Below are 18,649 nucleotides of genomic sequence, written 5' to 3'. Positions count from 1 at the left end.
ACCCAGATCCATGCACACAGCTCTTAAATATCAACAATGGCAAGTTATTTAGTATTTTAACTTAACCAAACCAGTCATGACTACAGAATCGCTACATTTACAACTTTAAGTAGAATAGCTTAAACATTTTATCCAATGAAATAAATCAAGCAAACCATAATAGCAAAACTAAACGTAAATATTACTCTTATATTACATATTCGATAGATGTGATGATAGTGTTCTTCGTCAAATAGCCCAATGAATTTGCATAATGAAGTATTATGTCGTTTGAGTCCTAAAGTAGCGTCTGTAAAATGTTTCAATACCTCTAACAGCCGTGTCCACTCTACGATTACAACGTATTTACACTCACAACATCTTGTATCACGTTGATCATGGTTTTTTCGTTTTGATGTGGCAAGGTCAAGGTTGGATGGAAACTACTTCACTAAAACTTTAATTTACTGTATTCATTGCATTAATAATTTCTAACTTTAGTTCAGCCTACTGAATATCTATCAAGTGAAAGTTATCTTTCATCTATAACTCCAATTTCCCCCACTTTTCCCCCACTGGAGGGGACGGAAGAGGAAATGACGATCGGTTAACATGGCGGCCTCCATGTCCAATGTGGCGGGAAAGTCATTGCTGAAAATGTTTCACGTTATTATTATCTTGTCAACATGGTTTATGCCTTCATTAACTGCAAAACTTAACGCGCCCAAAGTTCTGTTACCTTACTACAGTTCTTTCATCGCGAATTTTACTTTACGGGTAGAATTTGCACCAGAGGAGACTTCGGTTGCCAACTGTTACCGATGGTAAAACTAAAGTAGTATAGATTTGTTGTTGTTGAATTTAGAAGGGAAATGTGCTTCCATCTAAAGGTGATTTTGCATCGTGAAGAAGGAAGGGTGGTGGCGATCTTGGAACTATGGGGAGTGGAGGAAAGGAGTTAGGGGTTCGCATCTAGTTAAGTATTCTTAGCCTTATTCTAGCTATTTGTTTTGGTGGGACCGATCTGATTTGAAGAAAAGCAAAGTATTTCTAGGTTTGTCATCTAACAGTCTCCTAGTTCCTTTACGTTCGTTTCTGCATTTTTTTTCACCTTATTTTTACTGCTGAGTAAAACTGAATTGTAATCTTCCATGGTCACAATTAGTCTTCATTGTTCATTAGGACGGGTCCTAGTAGCATGTTTAGCGAATTCAAATAAATCTTATTTTTTTTTATATAAGGCACAAGTCCAGAATTGACATTTTTCTTTGGTTTACAAACAAATGAAAATTAATATGACATAACATTAATGTAACAACAAATGCTTGCACACACACACTATACGGGTAGTCCTCGACTTACGACGTTGATCCGTTCTTACGCGGTGTCGTAAACCGAATTTCGACATAAGTCGGATCATACGTTCATACAGTACTGTACCATAATAACAGTACAGTTCTGCAAACACTTAGCCTATCCAAACACCTATCCTAACACAGTACCCTACATAATTATCAATAAACATAAGTACAGTAAAATATTGTGCAATACAGTATGCTTTGTTATCACTGTCGCCTTCATAGGAGCAGATCCTTCAGCATGTTCAAGGATGCGACCTTTATCCTTGATAACCGTAGCGACAGTCGAACGACTAAGTCCTAATGACCTGCCAATTTCTGTTGCTGTTTCCCCCTTCTCAGATTGCTTTATGACTTCCGCCTCACGTTGAATGAGGCGCACGTACAGTTTGACTTACGACGCTAAACCTCGTAAGTCGGAATGAGCGTCATATAAAGCGTCGTAACCACGAAACGAGGAACTCGAGACCGTTGTAACCCGAGGACTACCTGTATATATATATATGCATACTGTTATAAAGTATCTCTCACACACATATTAGCAAATAAGGGATATAATTAGTGTATCTTTGTATTAGCTATCACTCGACTTTTATCATTTCTACTGAGAATGGTGAAGGGCTCTTAGTATAAGGACCTTGTATACATTTCTACATACAAAAAGAACTTATCTGTTTTATGTTCACTTTTTACATCTAAGTATTTAGTGTGTGAAGCTAGTTTTAAAGCATACCTGAAGATAGACAGGGTCATGAATCACAAGTGATGCAAGGTTACTATAAATTAAAATGAAATGTTTATAAGTATTCTCCATCGTACATGCATTTTGGCTGGCTGAACAGTTTATTTTATGCACTTTTACTTACAGGCGATCAACAAGACCAGAGGTGGCTCAAGTCAGTCTTATAAATTCTACAGATGGGGAATGTGCAGCTATTGCCAGGGTGTCTGCCATCTCCAAAACTCCCCATCAAATGACCACAGCTATTGTTGCTGAAAATAAAGGTCAGATGACACGGTTTCTTTTAAAATGAAATCCATGGCCTTCAATCGTTGTGGTTGAATGATCAGAAATGTAGGCTTAGTTTGTTTTTGTTTTGTTTTACTTTTGATGTACCTCTTTTATGATAGGTGGAATTTGTTGGATCCCCTCTCCATCTTTGTTGTTCAGCTTTCAACTGACTTTCCATTTTCCACACATTTCAGCTTACTTTCTGGTTTCTAAATATTTCAGTCAGAACTGTCTGCCGAAAAAAACATTTTCTCTTGCTAAACACTTTGAAATTTGAATATAATTCTGCTCAAACCAAAATCATGTGACATAAAAAGGAAAAGACCCCAAATGTTGCTTTCATTCTAATTTTGATTCGTGTAGTATTAGATTACCAAACTGAAGCAAGTGATGGCCACTTTTAGCTGAGGCTACAGCAATCTTAGTGTGTAAGACTTAAAGGGAAAGGGTATTCACGGGGGAAATCTGTTGACAGTTTCAAAAGAGATAAGTGCAACTTTACTGGTCGCATATAAAATGGAGAGAATAACTGTGAATGTAAAAATACATTTGGAAATATGGAATATTCAGTATTTTTCAAGTTTGATGCTCAGATAAAACCATTATTACTGTATATATCTGAAATATGGAATTTGACACATCATGCAATAGAATCTGTTTATTTAATTGCATGCAAACACTTCTTAATGTTGGTTCTAAGATACCATATGATATGGCCTGTGGGAAACTAGGCAAATATCCTCGATATATCAACAGCTCTATGTGTGTGATCCCCTGTGGGACCCCGGGGTATGCTTGCCTAGCAAGCATTGTAAGAATAGGGTCCCTGCCATCCAGCCAGGCATGTCGTAAGAGGCGACTAAGGTGGACACCTCACCTAGAGGTAAATTAGGTTGTGGTAGGGCTAACAACCCCACCATGTAAAAAAAAGTATGTTACAGAAACTAAAACCAGAGAACTCGTCACAGATGGCGGAGGTAATGAAGCACACCAGGTGACTGGACTAATGACGGACGACAGCCAAACCCGAAAGGGAGCTGGCGCCCCGACAGTGGATTTACTGAAGCCGAGGCAGAAGTTGAGGGTGGGGTGCTGGAACGTCCAGACCTTGTACCAGACTGGTAGGATGCTCCAATTAGTCAAGGAGTTTGACAACTACAACTTGGACATCCTGGGAGTCAGTGAGGTCAGATGGACCGGCACGGGAAAGAGGAGACTAGCGTCAGGACATACCATCTTGTTCTCAGGAAGATCAGACGCTCAGCACTCTGAAGGAGTAGCTCTACTCCTCAACAAGAAAACGGAAAAGGCACTGCTGGAATGGAAGCCTTATGGATCCAGGCTTTTGAGAGCAAGATTCCATTCAAAGTACACCAAGCTGACAGTGCTAATCTGCTATGCACCAACAAATGACTCTGAGGCAGAAGACAAGGATGCTTTTTACGATCAGCTCCAAGCAGCCTCAGAAAGCGTTCCAGCCCATGACATGTTGCTCATCATCGGCGATCTCAATGCCAAGGTGGGAAGTGACAACACCTGCAGGGAGCATGTCATGGGCAAACATGGAATCGGAACCATCAATGACAACGGAGAGAGACTGGCAGACTTTTGTGAAGAAAACAACCTACTGATTGGTGGCACACTCTTCCCACACAAAGACATCCACAAGGCAACAAGGACATCACCAGATGGGAGCACAAAGAACCAGATAGACCATGTCATCATCAACCGAAAATGGAGGAGCTCACTTCAAGATGTTAGAGCCTACAGAGGAGCAGACGTTGCCAGTGACACACTCTTGTGATAGCCACAGTTTCCCTGAAGCTACGTCGATCACGAGGAAAACAGGCACGTCAGCAGAGAGTGGACTCTGGCAAACTGAAAATCCAGTCATCGAAAGGGCCTTTGCTATGGAAGTAAAGAACAGGTTCCAAGCACTAGGAGACAACAAGAGATGACCTTAGACGACTTCAATCGAGTCTTACAGGAATCAGGAGAGAAAATACTGGGCTTCCAACGGAAAAAGAAAGAACAGTGGATCAGAGAAGAGACATGGAAGAAGATAGAAGAGAGAAAGTCAGCCAAACAAAGAATCAACAGCACCAGATCTGAACGCCTGAAAGAACAACTCAGACAAAGATATGCAAAACTAAACAAAGAGGTAAAGAGGATGGCAAGAACTGACAAAAGAGACCACATAGAGAAACTGGCAGATGAAGCAGAAAATGCAGCAAGTAAAAATGACCTGAAGACACTGTACAAGATAAACAAACAGCTAAACAACGGGTTTAAGAACAGTGATGTACCAGTGAAAGACGTGAACGGTAATGTCATCGAGGGAGAGGCAGAAAAACTACAGCGCTGGAAGGAACATTTTGAGTCGGTTCTGAACAGACCAGATCCCCTCAGCTTGCAGACATCCAGCCAGCAGCTATAGACCTTGACATCTGCACAGACCCACCAAGCCTGGAAGAAGTGACAGCAGCAGTCAAGACAATGAAGAGCGGCAAAGCACCAGGGGCAGATGGAATAACAGCAGAGATGTTGAAAGCAGATATAAATGTGACAGCTCCCAAGCTGACTGAAATCTTCAAGCAAGTTTGGGAATCAGGGCAGCTCCCTGTTGCTTGGAAGACAGGGCTCACCTTCAAGTTACCCAAGAAAGGAGATCTTGGAGACTGCAATAATTGGAGGGGCATAACACTTCTTTCCCTCACCAGCAAGGTCTTCAGCAAGATTGTTTTGTCAAGACTGACGGCAACTCTTGCTCCGACCACAGCAAGCAGGATTTCGTCCTGGGCGATCCTGCTCCGAACACATCTTCATTCTGCGACAGATTCTGGAGCAGAGCAACGAATGGAACACACCGCTGTACATCAATTTCATCGACCTGGAGAAGGCTTTTGACAGCATCCACCGCGAGTCCTTATGGAAGATCCTGAGGCATTACGGAGTCCCTGCAAAACTTGTTCAGGTCATTGCAATGCTGTACAGCGATTTCAAATCCCAGGTTGTCTGTGACACGGAGCTCACAGACCCCTTCAACGTCAGTACTGGGGTGAAGCAGGGCTGCATTCTGTCGCCGTTCCTCTTCATCCTGGCCATGGACTGGATCATGAAGACTTCCACCGACAGTGAGAGGAGAGGGATCAGATGGACCATGACTATGACAGCAACAACAACGCTGGAAGACTTGGACTTTGCTGATGACATTGCCCTGCTGTCACACCGCCACCAAGACATGCAGGAAAAAACAAAGGCCTTCTCAGAAACAGCTGGAAACCTTGGCTTGAAGGTCAGCACAAAGAAAACGAAAAGTATGAGAGTGAACGCCAGAGTCCAAGACAGCATCAAACTAAATAGAGAAGAGATTGAGGAAGTTGACAGTTTCACCTATCTTGGGTCCAAAATGTCAAACACCGGGGATGCGGAGGTGGAGATTCGAGCCCGACTGGCGAAAGCCAGCCAGGCCTTCGCCTCACTCAGGAGCACATGGAAGGCAAAAAACATCAGCCAGAAGATCAAACTGAGAATCTTCAAGTCAAATGTTATCAGCACCCTCCTTTACGGATCAGAATCATGGAAGATGACCAAAACCATCAGTAACAAGCTTGACGTCTTCCAAAAACAGATGCCTCAGGCGCATACTTAACATCTTTTGGCCAAATACCATCAGCAACGAAGAACTCCACCGAAGAACTGAAACCGAGTCCATCACCACGCAGGTTCAACGAAGGCGTTGGCGATGGATTGGACATGTGCTCCGCCAGCAGACAGCAGACCTTTCCAGAGTCGCCCTACGATGGACTCCAGACGGCCGAAGAAAACGAGGCCGCCCAAAGGAAACTTGGAGAAGAACAGTGGAAAGGGAGATGAAAGGAAAGGGCTGGACATGGGGTCACCTAGAGCGGGTTTCAGCCGATCGACATCGGTGGCGGACTCTGGTTGAGGCCTTATGTGCAACCTGATGCACGAAGAGGAATAGATAGATAGATATGTGTGTGATATGCTGCTGGTTGAAGTTGCAAAAGATATGTTTTGCTGGCTTGGCAGAGAAGTATTTCAAGTCACTGACCTTAGAGCTTCTTCTGTCAGAATACAATAATCTCAGACATGTGCACCCTACTTTCCTTGCTTAAGTTTTTAAAAAATCATGTTTGTGTTTAGTGACAAAAGAGGCATTGCGGTGCAATGTAATTGTTGGAGAAATTGTTCGGCTGGAAATTGAAACCACCACTCGCCTTCTGTATCTGGAGGATTCTCCTGAGGAGCTGATAGTTCGTGGTTTTGACGGTGAAGGTAAAAAAAAAAAAAAAAGATATGCTTAAATTTATTGATAATGGATTAAACCTTTTAGGTGTTTGGTAATGTTTAAAGATGCTTTATAAGAATTCCTGATTCATTTTATTGTAAACTTGTATTTCTTTGGAGATAGCTATATCTATGACTTCAAGCTCTTTAAATATGACTATAAAGGTATTCTTGGCTTGAAGATATGGATCATTCAGTATTATTGCTGACCATGAATCTTTCTGTCATTATTTTGTGTTTATTTTCCATTCATAGCAATCAAGTGAAATTTAAGAAAAAAACAATTAGAATACGTGAAAACATGACACACCTTTACTGGCCTTAAAAGCATGCTGATCTCAAGAAATAGTGATATTAACAATAACAATAACAACCGACTTTATTAATCCCAACGGGCAGTTTAGACGGGAGCTGTGCCCTGTTTCCAAAATATATGTATATGGGGGGAAAAAAACAAAAAAAAAACACACACACAGCCACACACATGCACACCTACCCATCACACACACACCCCGCTGATAGTTCATCTGTGATTGAGTAGCTGAACTGCAGATGGCACAAAAGATTTCAGGTGCCTATTACTTTTGCATACTGGCATGGCATAGCGTTTACCGGAGCTTAATAAAACAAATTCTCCCGCTAGCACATGCTCAGGTATGGACATAATGCGGGAAGCTTTCCTAATTAATTGTTGATTACAGAAGGAAGTCAAGTCCCTCTGTTTAATACCAATTATCTTGGAGGGTGGTGGGGGAACTGGTGTTTTACGCCGTGTCAGCAACTAAGGCTATATCACGGCAAGGCAGCCAGCCCTGTAAACAGATGCCACGTGCAGAGAAAGAACAGCGTGCCCGAGACGAGAAATGAACTCGGGTAGCCAACCATCACTGTAGTAGTGACAGGCGCTAACCGTTGCGCCACCGGACCGCTTTACCAATTATCTTGGAAAAGAGGTGGACAATGTTATTCAAACTGTTCCAAAGAGCTTTCTCCTTAATATCTCTAAAATTTCTATTATTAGTTTGGGGTGTACCCATAAACATGTGAATTATACCATATTTACTTTAACACAATTGTACCTTAACTGTAACATTGTTCAGAGCTTTGAAAACTTTGAGCATTTTTTTTTTAGCATTTACAGATATTTGCTTTGAACGTGTTAGTTGTTTTACTAATTTGTGACCACAGGAGATAAATAAATTGCACAAATTTGCAGGCAATATTTTTTCTAGTCTGGAGGGTCTCCCTTTTGAGTGGAGCCTGGTGTCTGATAATGATATTGGTGGCAATGTTGATGCTCACAACATCCTAAGGTAATGTAAGATATACCTACTTCAGCTAAACACCATTTTAGATCTAGATATATTTTATACTTTGTATATACTGGCTATACTTTTATATAGTCTTAGCATATAAAGACTATATACTCTTTATATGCTGCATATAGTCTTTATGTTCTTTATACCTTTTATGACTTCATGGTTGTGAGAGCCACAAAAGTGCTAATGGAGCCTATCTCATCAAACTGACAAAAGTGCTAATGGAGCTAATCCCATCATCAAACTGACAAAGGGGGTTGGGTGGGGAATAGGTCTTTGATGCCAAGCTAGCATCTAAGGTTATATCATGGCAAGGCAGTCAGTAAACAGATGCCATACGCAGAGAAAAAAACAGCGTGCCCAAGACCAGAGCTGAACCTGGGACAGCCAACCCTCATATTGGTGACAGGCGCTAACTGTTTTACCACCATACCCTCATATCAAACTGACAAAAGTGCTAATGGAGCTAATCTCATCATTCAACTGACAAAAGAAGACAAAATCATCTGAACTGGGAAATCTGCACCAAACCAAACTGGTTCAAAGCAGTATTTACAGTACTGTAGTCCTATCAAAAAACCTTGCCAGAAGTATCAGAGTTGACATACTCGTTCATGACAGTATTTACAGTACTGTAGTCCTATCAAACATCCTTGCCAGAAGCATCAGAGAGGTAATACTTTCAGCTGCTTGAGATGCTGCTCTCAACCTTTGAATGACAGACCAGGCAGCACTTGGATGTATCTGTCTATTTGTTTTGTATTTCTTTTTTTGCCTCTATCATTGCTGCGAGATCATCTTTAAAATTCTTGATAATAGTGGTATAGCTGGACTATTTCATTTTGTGATTTATCACTCTGGTTATGTATTTTGCTTGTTAGTGGTTTTATGTGTAACCTGGAAAATAATGTACTTAGTTTGGTTTGGTTTCTTCTTTTTTTTTTTTTTTGTATTTTGGTTTTTATGTACATATTATTTATTTTCAGGATCAAACGTTTTTCTGAGTCACACTACACAACTCCATCCCATATAGTTCCTCTTGAAGAGCAGGGCCTGCAAGGGGACACAATATTGGTGGAAGGCATACGCACAGGAAGTGCTAGATGCTCAGCTCGTTTGAAAGATGTGGCTTACAAGGTAAGATTGCCATAAACGTGGTTACACACGTAGGAAGTGCTAGATGTAGCTTACAAAATAAGATTGCTATGAACATGGTTACACTCACAGCAGCAGGTGCTCTCCCTGGTGCGATTGCTGTCTTCAGATATTCTGTGCAGAAATATTTCAATTTTCACAACCTCACATGCACCCGGTTTGCACCATACCGAGTATACAGAGATAGCTGATAAAAGGCATACTTAGCATGCGGCAAAAGCTGTCCCGACGTTCCTGTAGTCTGTCACTGCATACTCAGTGTTCAATGCTCTACATTAACAAGGGATTTAACTCTCTTGCCACTATACTGAGTATGCGATGACAGACTACAGGAACGCCAAAACAGCATTTGTCGCATGCTGAGTATGCCTTTTAGACAGCTTTCTCTGTATACTCGGTATGGTGCGAACCGGGTGTCACATGACTTCAACACCTTTGAACTCTGCACATTGAAGCTAAGCCACTGTAATCAGTGTATGACCTTACTGTGCCTCTATCCTCCTCCTAGTTTTAAAAAAAATGGACTTTGTAATTCCAGTTTCCTTGGTGAGTTTATACAGCTCCCTGATCAGTATACATCCTCTGACATCAATGATGTTATGCTCGGCAGTTTTAACTTTCATTATAACTAGCCCTCTGACCACTTTGTCAGGTGTTCTACTGTCATTATGACTCCTTCTGTGACCACTGTGTCAAGAACACTATTTCTACGTGAGCATGAGATAGTGTAGTTAGTTCATCAACCCACACATAATTAGAACCATACCATTAACGGACTGATCATGCATAGTGATAAATCTAGGTGTAAAAAAACTGGTTCATCAACCCACTAATGTCACAATTGAAATATACATATGAATTTACAAATATGCATATGAAAGCACACCGACACACACCTCCCAAACAAAATAATACAAGATAAATTATTCCTAGTAGTTATGTTTTTATTGAGCCTGGTGATGGATGTTTTTATTAAGAAATTCTTGTGCGCATGTCTTTGTGCAGCTGGCACTTGGTATCGCATACCTAAAGGTATTACAGCAAAACTTTCCTATTAAGACTTGCTAAAATCCATCAAAAATAAAAATAGGAGATTTTGTCTCATTATCCTAATCCTTTGCAGCAAATGATTTTTCAGGTCCTTTGCAGCTATTATTTTCGTGTCTTTATTTTAAAAAACTTTCTCAGAACTGAAATTTCTTTTGGCAGGGAGTAACACCTAGTGAGGTGCGCATTGTGGTTGTTGCAAACCTGATGCTATCTCCTCCAGATGCCTATGTCCTCAAGCATGCTCATGTCAAGTACACAGTAGAATTATTACGACACAATTCACTCAGAGGTAAGCTTGCAGCCTTTGATATTCTGTAATTGCTAACATTGTATAGGTTTCATTTTTATGACTTCGCATTTCATTTCCCCCAGAATTCTTCAAAGTGGGTGGTCATTTAGGGGCTTGTAAACAATGTATACCTCAAATCTTATGTTTAATGGCAACAGTAGTCACAAGGACAGAATAATATTAATGTTACCATTTCTGTAGTGCATTTCCTTGATGGCAGCAAGTTCAGTGCTCTTTAACATTGACAATTGTTTTAAAAATATCTATGTTACATATATACATACAAAGCACATACTCATACAGAGAGGAGTCTACATATCCATTACAACTGGAAAAGTATTATTCCTAAATGTAATTTATAATAATAATAATAAATAGAACATTTGTATAGCACATTTTCCAGCATCAGCCAGATTTAAGTGCTTAAAAATAAACACGCAGACATAAGAATAATAATGGTCTCGAAACAAAGGGTTTTCAAGGTGAATGCCATCAGCATAGATGCAGTCACTACAGCTCAGTTATATTACCAGCTGTAGCTGTGATTTGTAGTCATATTATCAGTGGAGTAGTAGTAGTGCAGGGGGTGGCATCAATAACATAAAGTTGTTCATTGTTGACACACATATGACTGTCACGGAGGTCACATGGCAGTGAAGAAACTAGATGAAGCAGGAGATAAGATGAGAGAATTGAGAGTGCGCTTGTTGACACACATATATCCAGCATCTAAAGCAGTGTTATGAGGAAAATGGACCTTGCTAAAACAGAAAAAGTTGAACACCTGCAGGGTAGAGTTGATTTAAATCAGCTAATGAAAATCCAGAAGTTCAGATGATGTAGATATAGGGTTTGTGACGGACCAGGAATAACACAAAAATGGAATACAGGCTCAGGAAACAGTCCAGAACAGTGGCAGGTGAAACGCAGTGAAAAGCACAAATCGACAGAGGTCAGCAAGCACCGAACACAACATAAATTTAAAGGCGCTACAAGAAACATATCCCTCCAGCTGGTAAGGCAAAGGGACATCACTCTCATATCAGATGTATGCTCCAATGTTTCTTATCCAGAAAATGCAAGGTGTTACAAAGCTTCAGTTAAAACTTTCTTTGGGGGTTTTTGGTTTTCTTCTTTGACACTTGGTTAAAATTGTTAGGCAGGCTTTTGTCCTTTGCATAAAATTGTTGATGTTTCTTAGATCCCTAGATAAATTTATTGGGGTTTGACCAGTTAGAAACAAGAACATCAATTTCTATTTGATTGTTCAGCATGTCTGGTAGAGACGTGTTTTTTGGGGTTTTTTTCTCCCCACCAACTTGGAACAGATTACCCCTCAGCCTTCATCACTCTGATCCTCTTACTATCTTACTGCAACCCAGCCCTGACCATGAACATGCCTAACATGTGTCTGTAATTATTTTGTGTATGAGCAAGTATTTCTGTTGTAGAAGTGAGCATGTAAACATGGATGCATGGTTGTTAGTGATTCAGTTTACTTCTGCATATCATTTCTGTAAAAGGCTTTGAGCAAATCGTTGAAAAGGCATAATATAAATGTTCATTATTGTTATTATTATTAAGATTGTTGTTTTCCAGAAATTTCCATGCCATCACCTCAGTACTACCTGGAAGTTAAGGATAGGAGCATTTGTTCTTTAGACGCTGAAAAATCTGTGGCAACAGCCCTTGAAATGGGATCTACTGAGATCGTCTCTCAAAGATAAGAATATCCTTTGAATTTGAAACTAAACAAATACAGTAAAAGTGTTGCTACGGCATTTAATGTTGAAGAAGACTAATCCATTGCAGTCTATAAGTGTATAAGACAACAGAATGTTTGAAGAAGACTAATCCAGTGCAGTATAATTCTATAAGACAACATATTAAGAGTGAGCAGCAGAGTGACATGTCAGAAAGAGCTTGCTGGTCTTTGACAAATATCAAGATGTCATCATGTCAGAGTTCTTTCCACAGCCATCTGCCATACTGCATGTTGTTAGCCCAGGATTTTCTTGGTGAGTTCAAGTGCATGTTTTTAGTCCAGGATTTCTTGGCGAGCTCAAGTTCATGCATGACACACTGCACACAGAGAAAGCAGACACACAGACCTGCATACCAAAATAAAGACAATGATAAATGATGTGCATTTTTGGCAAAATAAGTGTACTCGGTATTTACAATGTATGCAAGCCATTTATAAAATATTTGATTGCCAAGTACAGGCTTTGCATCGCAAGCAAGGCGTAGTGCATGAATTCTATTTGAGTGTGAGAAAGCTGTACTGCATGACTGGTGTAATGCTGTCCACTGTTGTTGTTGTTTGTCAGGGATAGCAAAGTTTGAAGGGAGATTCCAGTGTGTATAAAATATAAATACAGACCAAGTGTTAGGTAAAAGTGGACAGCTGAATTGGGCACAAGGAATGGAGTTACAAATGTGCTGTGACTGTCAGCTTCAGACCTGTTACTTATCACAATTATCACAAGCATGGAGCAACCATTGCTTTTGACCTGCTATTCAGTGTCTGCACAGCAGAACCAGCAGTCAAGGTTATATGAGTTGTGACATCATCTTCATTAGTCTACAGTGCCTGTTTAGCCAGCACTAGCTGTAGTGGATCACCAGTGCTATCGACTCGCACTGAGAGGGGGCTTATAAGCCATGTGTTGTTATTTGAACTGACAGATGAAAATTGTATGTAATGGATTCTTTTCAGCATTGTGTTAATATACGAACGACGCCTGTACTGTTACACAAGTAATCAGTTCCCCAAGGCCAATATCTCATGTTTTGAATACAGAAACACTTGAACATTGTGACACATATATAAGTCAGGATAAGCAGGTCTGTGTATATAATAGGGAATAGGCAAGTGTGGATATATCTTCTTATGAGAACATACCATTGTTCATGCTGTACACATGAGTTAGAGTTAATAGCTGTATTAAAGTGCTGGGCAATTTTATTCTGTCATATTAATACTAAAACAATAAAAATACAACAGTAAAAGCATTTTAATGTACTGCAGATACCATAAAAACACCAGTTTCTCAAATGTAGGAAGGCGAGTTGAAGTCATTGTCTATTGCATTAGATGGTAAATACTAACTCATACAATACTGAAAAAAAATTCACATTTATAAGTAGTAACATAGTTGTCTATTTGAGTCTGATGGGGGTAAATTCTTATTCATATTGGTTTTAGTCATAAACATTTTCATACTCAGTTTACTGTTTTCTACTGTTGCAGCCTTTGTTGTGCTACCTGGCAAAAAATGGGTACTAGAAACAAAACGAGAATATGAAATCTACATTGAGGTGTACGACACAGATAGTCACAAAATTTTCCCCTCTGATGTAAGTATTCTCCCCCTGAATATGAACTTCTATCTTCAGTTATTTTACATTAATGCAAGGTTTCACATTATTATCATTATGATCTCATGGTCTCTAGATCAAACCCAGCCATGATGCACTGCTAACAATTTTGTATTTGTAGAATTCTTTTAATCAGAAAATTTCTCAAAGCTGTGAACTTTGAATACGGCAAACAAAGAATATTTTTGAATTTTCTTATATTTGACTATACAGCACTTCTAAGAAACTTATTGCTTGCACACTTGTAAACTGCAGAGTTTTAGGCTGGCAAACAATCCGAACTTTTCTGACATCTTCTGTTCAATGACTTTAGGGATGCAGGATTTGCCCCCCCCACTATTTCTTACCATGTGTGATTTGTATTTGGCACAAAATGTTCTATAACTTTTGTGATACGTGTGTTTGTGTGAGAGAGAGAGAGAATGCTTGTGCACACATGAATTTATTGGAATCATGCTTCAGACAGCAAGCCATTAAAATATAACGGTAAAAGTTGATTCTCTCTACCGTTTTTGCTATCAGTGTTGATGTTCCTTGTTTGAAAGTTGTTTAGTTTCATTCATTTATTTAGATGATTGGTGGGTGTTGGAAGTGATAGCTTAGGGATAATTAAGCATGATTTGTTCATTGATTTGACTTGTTTTCTTCACTTGATTGCTGCCAATTGATTGCATTGATCATTTAATTACTTCCATTGTTTGATCATATTGATTATAGTGCTATGCAAATGACAAGATGGGGTAGTATGTAACAGCTCATAATGTACTTAAGATTATTTTTCGTGTATGAGTGACAAGCGTATAAATACTTGCTGCTTCTCTGCTCAAGATTGCTTTATAAAACTGAAATAGCTTGGTATAAGTGGATAGCTAATACGACATACTATAGATGTTCTGGTAGAAGAACACTGCATTTTGTTTAGTAGTTTGGCTGCTCTCTCCTTATTATCAGTGCGATCTCTATAGGTTTCTGTCCTGTCTGTCCAGCACTGATAGGTTTTTTTGCTTGTGTTCTATAGCAGCAATTTAGCACCGCTGGCCTTACATAAGTAAAGGTTTGGCTTTTATTCATCTTTCTGGTTTGTTTAGCTAAGTGCTTATGTTTTATTTCGTGACTTGTTTAACCCATTTCCATTTGTTTCAGAATATACATAGTGGAAGCAAAAGTTTCCATTCAGAATTCTTTAAGCTGCTTTATTCTAGTGCTCAATGTGGCACAACCTACCATCGTGTTTTCGCTTGTGATTCTCAGAGGGAGACACATTGTTAATGGGCACCGTTGACAGCTGTGATAGATAGTGTAAGTCACGGCATGTTATGTGGTCGAAACATCTTGTAGCCTTGCACGTTGCTTTTGCTTTTTTTTTGTGCCTAATTTTTCTTTCTGCGTTTCTGTTTTATTGGTGTATTTAATTGTTAATTGGTTGTTTTCGTTAGCTATCAATACTGCTGAAAAGCTGACAGGATTATCAGTTATCGTAGCTTAAATACTAACATACGTAATCTAGTAAAAGTCAAATGTACCAATTTTGAAGTGTTAGAGAATGGCTAGGAAGCTTTAACTCTTTTGGGCCTTCCTTAGAATGAGGGAGTCGGTATATAGAAGAAAAAGAATAATATCATTATCCCAAGAGTCAAAACATTGTTGATGCTTTCTACACCATAGAGTATGTTGTTGTGCTAACTTCTATACCATAAATAGTAAGTTAAAACAACTTGACTCAAGATATATGGATGTCCACGTACTGTTGATCCTTGTTTTTGGCTCAACCTTCTTGTCAGTATAGACGACAAAAGATGAAGAGGTACTTCATACATCAGCTACACACGAGCTAGAAAGTCACAGTCCAGTATCTAGTTGTATGGCACGAAAGTCCACCTCTAAATTGACAACAGCAAACACTAACCGCAGGATTGGACAGAATCTATGCGGGAGCAACGCTAACCGTCTGACTGTAGAGTCCTCATATTTTCAGCCCTCCTTTGGTTTGAGATAACAGCATGATAACAATCCAATCCTAGTCCCAACCCTTTAGAACCACATGTTCGGAGATATTAAGGATGTCCACTTCTGCCTGGAGAACTTGCAATAAACAACCGAAGCATTCTTATTAACCATATGTTTCAATCTCATTCTTCTAAACTTCGTTTCAAAATTAGGTTGCGCCGAATTGCAGACATTTTCAGACCCTGTGGACGCCACCCTCTCAAGTCAGCAAGTAAGATCCAGAGTAAGTCCACATAAGGATCCCAACAGACAGCGAGCACGCCAATGCAGACCACATAGGATCTGGCCATACATACGAGGGGTTCTAGCTACTAATACAAGAACTGCTACATTAAGTCCTGAAGGACCCAAGCTGTACTCTTGTGACAGCTTCGACGCTGCTTGCGCAAGACAGAAAGGACGATCCAGCCATTCAGGAATGAAGCAAGTTGCGAGGAGCCTCCGGATTCTCACAGAGAACACAGAACCACGATGAACTTTGACAAAAAAAAAGTGCACACTTGTGATATGACACCGTAGACACCTACTTTCAAGCAGTCAGTATAAGCCTGTCACAGACGCCGCGACACACACTGCGAAGACTCTCCTTCAATAACCTGCTGGAGGGTAGTCGCATTCTCATGTCGAGGAAGAAACTTGACTTACAAAGTCAAAGACTGAACTGTCGTCTCCCTTACCAGGAATGCCTGCTGCTGTCCTACGAATAGGCAAGAGTGCTAGCCCTTCACTCTGTATCTATCATTGATCCCCACAAAGACAGTCCATCAAAGGATGACTGCAATGCTTTGGTCTGTAGGTAACCATTTTTGGTGAAAACACTCCAAAGAACCCGTATTTTGAATCAATTTTGCGCGTGCCTCACTCCAGCAAAGAAATGGGTTCCTCCTGTATTTCAAATTCCCCATGCAGTTGCTTATCAGCGTAAAGAGCAGAACCAAAAACTCACATAAGGACAAGTCTGGCAGTAGGGAAGCTCCTACAGAGAAGTCCATTGACTATTGGCGTTGTTGGTTTTGTAGATCGTCATGATGGAGCTTAACTCTTTAGAGGCACTCTCTGACCAATAAGTGCAAAAAATGCAAAACTATCACGAAAACTCTTTACTTAGTCTATGTCTGATGCCCGTAGCCAGGGGTTATGTATGTGTCCATCCAATCACATCCTAATGATACCCCCGCCACAATTGGCAAAAACATTCTAGCATCGTTATCAGATCGGGGAGCATAAATCATCTCCCATAAGTTTAACTTCAGCTATCACGGACATGACTGAGCGACAAAAATCCAAAAATGAGCGGGTAGAAGAGTAAAGTAAAGCACAGATGAAGGTGATGAGAATGATAGATACTATAGAACCAGTTTAAGTATGGAGTCTTAATAGAGATGAGTAATTGGATACAGTATTCCACGGAGTTAAGGATAGTACAAGTCAGGGATAACTTTTGCAACAGATATGTTTTACAGATCATTCAAGTGATAGCCTTGAAGCATCTGATGCACACATTACGTGAAGAAAACGTAATCGAACTGCTATAGCAGCCACAGAGCAGAGACATCCAGAGTCCGTATGACAGACAAGGTGCTTTGTGAAAGAGTAGAGACTGCACGAGTCTGATGAAGCTAAGTTTGGGCAGATTGGACAGACAAGATTCAATGAACTTAGTAGTATGTGGGAGAGCCTTCAAAAATCATAGCATAGGAATTGAAGCATCTTGGTCTATTGTTACCTTCATAGTACCAAACGGAAAGAGAGTGAAGAGAGTCGAGCGATCGACAGTTCAAGTTGTAAAGTCTGGGCGAAAAGGAGCGACACTGGACAGTTCTGGACCTCTAGCTTATCAATAAACTAATCACTGTAGACAGCCAAGCAAGAAGAGGTTTGCAGCTTAGTCTAAGACCAAACAAATGATAGGAGCAGGAAGTTGTGGTACGATATACAAAATTACCAAAGATCTATCTCGGAGCTATCCATAGGTGCAGCACAACAGAAAGAGATCATAGAGACATGTCAGTAACACGTAGTCTAACCTAGGAATAACAAACTTGAGTGCACAATCAGACTTTACAAGATGCACTACCATAAACACATTGCATAAGAACAACCAAAACTGAGTGGTAAAGAATTACATTGGCAGCCGCTACGATAACAAAATGTGGCTGAGTGAGTCGGACATAACGAGAAATAATGGAATTCATTTACAATACAATAAATCTCTCGATCGTCAAATTAATCACAGCCATACACTATTATAGAAAACAAACGACACAGTTGGAAGAAGATTACTTATGATTGCGATATAGAACTGGACAGGGACTTCCGACCATCCCACCCCTATTATTCCTGCTGTCGTCTCCAGGACACAGCCTCCACACATCTGCTTTGTCCACTACTGCTGACAAACACGACCTGAGAATTCACATAGACCACACTCAAACACTCCGCACCCTTCCATGCGCTTCCCAGGACTCCACGTCACCGCTCCTGTACCACCATCACATTACCCACGACACACACCTTTTGCAGCTCAGAGTCTGTGCTGTCTTCTCCGATCACCTATCTCGGTACATGGCAAATAGTAACAAGCAAACAAATTGTACGTCGCAGCGGCGTCCACAACTCAGCCAAAGAGAGGATATAATGAGGAATCTGCTGTTCAAAAGGTATGTGTAACGACACCCGCCTCATAATACTCCTATCTCACATTATCGCTATACCCTACTTGATTTCGTGTATGACCACGGCGCCCACAGATGCACGTGAACCAATGCTTAGTGGATCTCTGGACACA

General features: G+C 40.3%; 2 protein-coding genes across 5 annotated transcripts in view; one reads left to right on the top strand and one right to left on the bottom strand.

Moving 5' to 3' along the window:
- The window catches only part of LOC112559438 (SCY1-like protein 2), a 28,417-nt gene extending 27,930 nt beyond the window's left edge, over positions 1–487 (bottom strand). The window contains exon 1 of one of the 4 annotated variants that reach the window (XM_025230694.1): positions 356–487. The gene's annotated coding sequence lies outside the window, so the exon portion shown is untranslated. Of the gene's footprint in view, positions 1–308 lie in introns of all 4 variants that reach the window. The other 3 variants (XM_025230696.1, XM_025230693.1, XM_025230695.1) reach the window with 3 other exon arrangements.
- Positions 463–12,200, top strand: LOC112558569 (nuclear pore membrane glycoprotein 210-like). Its single transcript, XM_025229108.1, has 7 exons — positions 463–803; positions 2,206–2,342; positions 6,517–6,648; positions 7,877–7,973; positions 8,966–9,116; positions 10,344–10,473; positions 12,073–12,200. The coding sequence occupies exons 1-7, from the start codon at positions 592–594 to the stop codon at positions 12,198–12,200; spliced, it is 987 nt and encodes a 328-aa protein (XP_025084893.1). The 5' UTR covers positions 463–591.
- The last annotated feature ends 6,449 nt before the right edge of the window (positions 12,201–18,649 follow it).

The sequence above is a fragment of the Pomacea canaliculata genome, linkage group LG3 (assembly GCF_003073045.1).
Source record: "Pomacea canaliculata isolate SZHN2017 linkage group LG3, ASM307304v1, whole genome shotgun sequence".
Taxonomy (NCBI): domain Eukaryota; kingdom Metazoa; phylum Mollusca; class Gastropoda; order Architaenioglossa; family Ampullariidae; genus Pomacea; species Pomacea canaliculata.
This window is presented reverse-complemented; position numbering and strand designations above follow the sequence as displayed.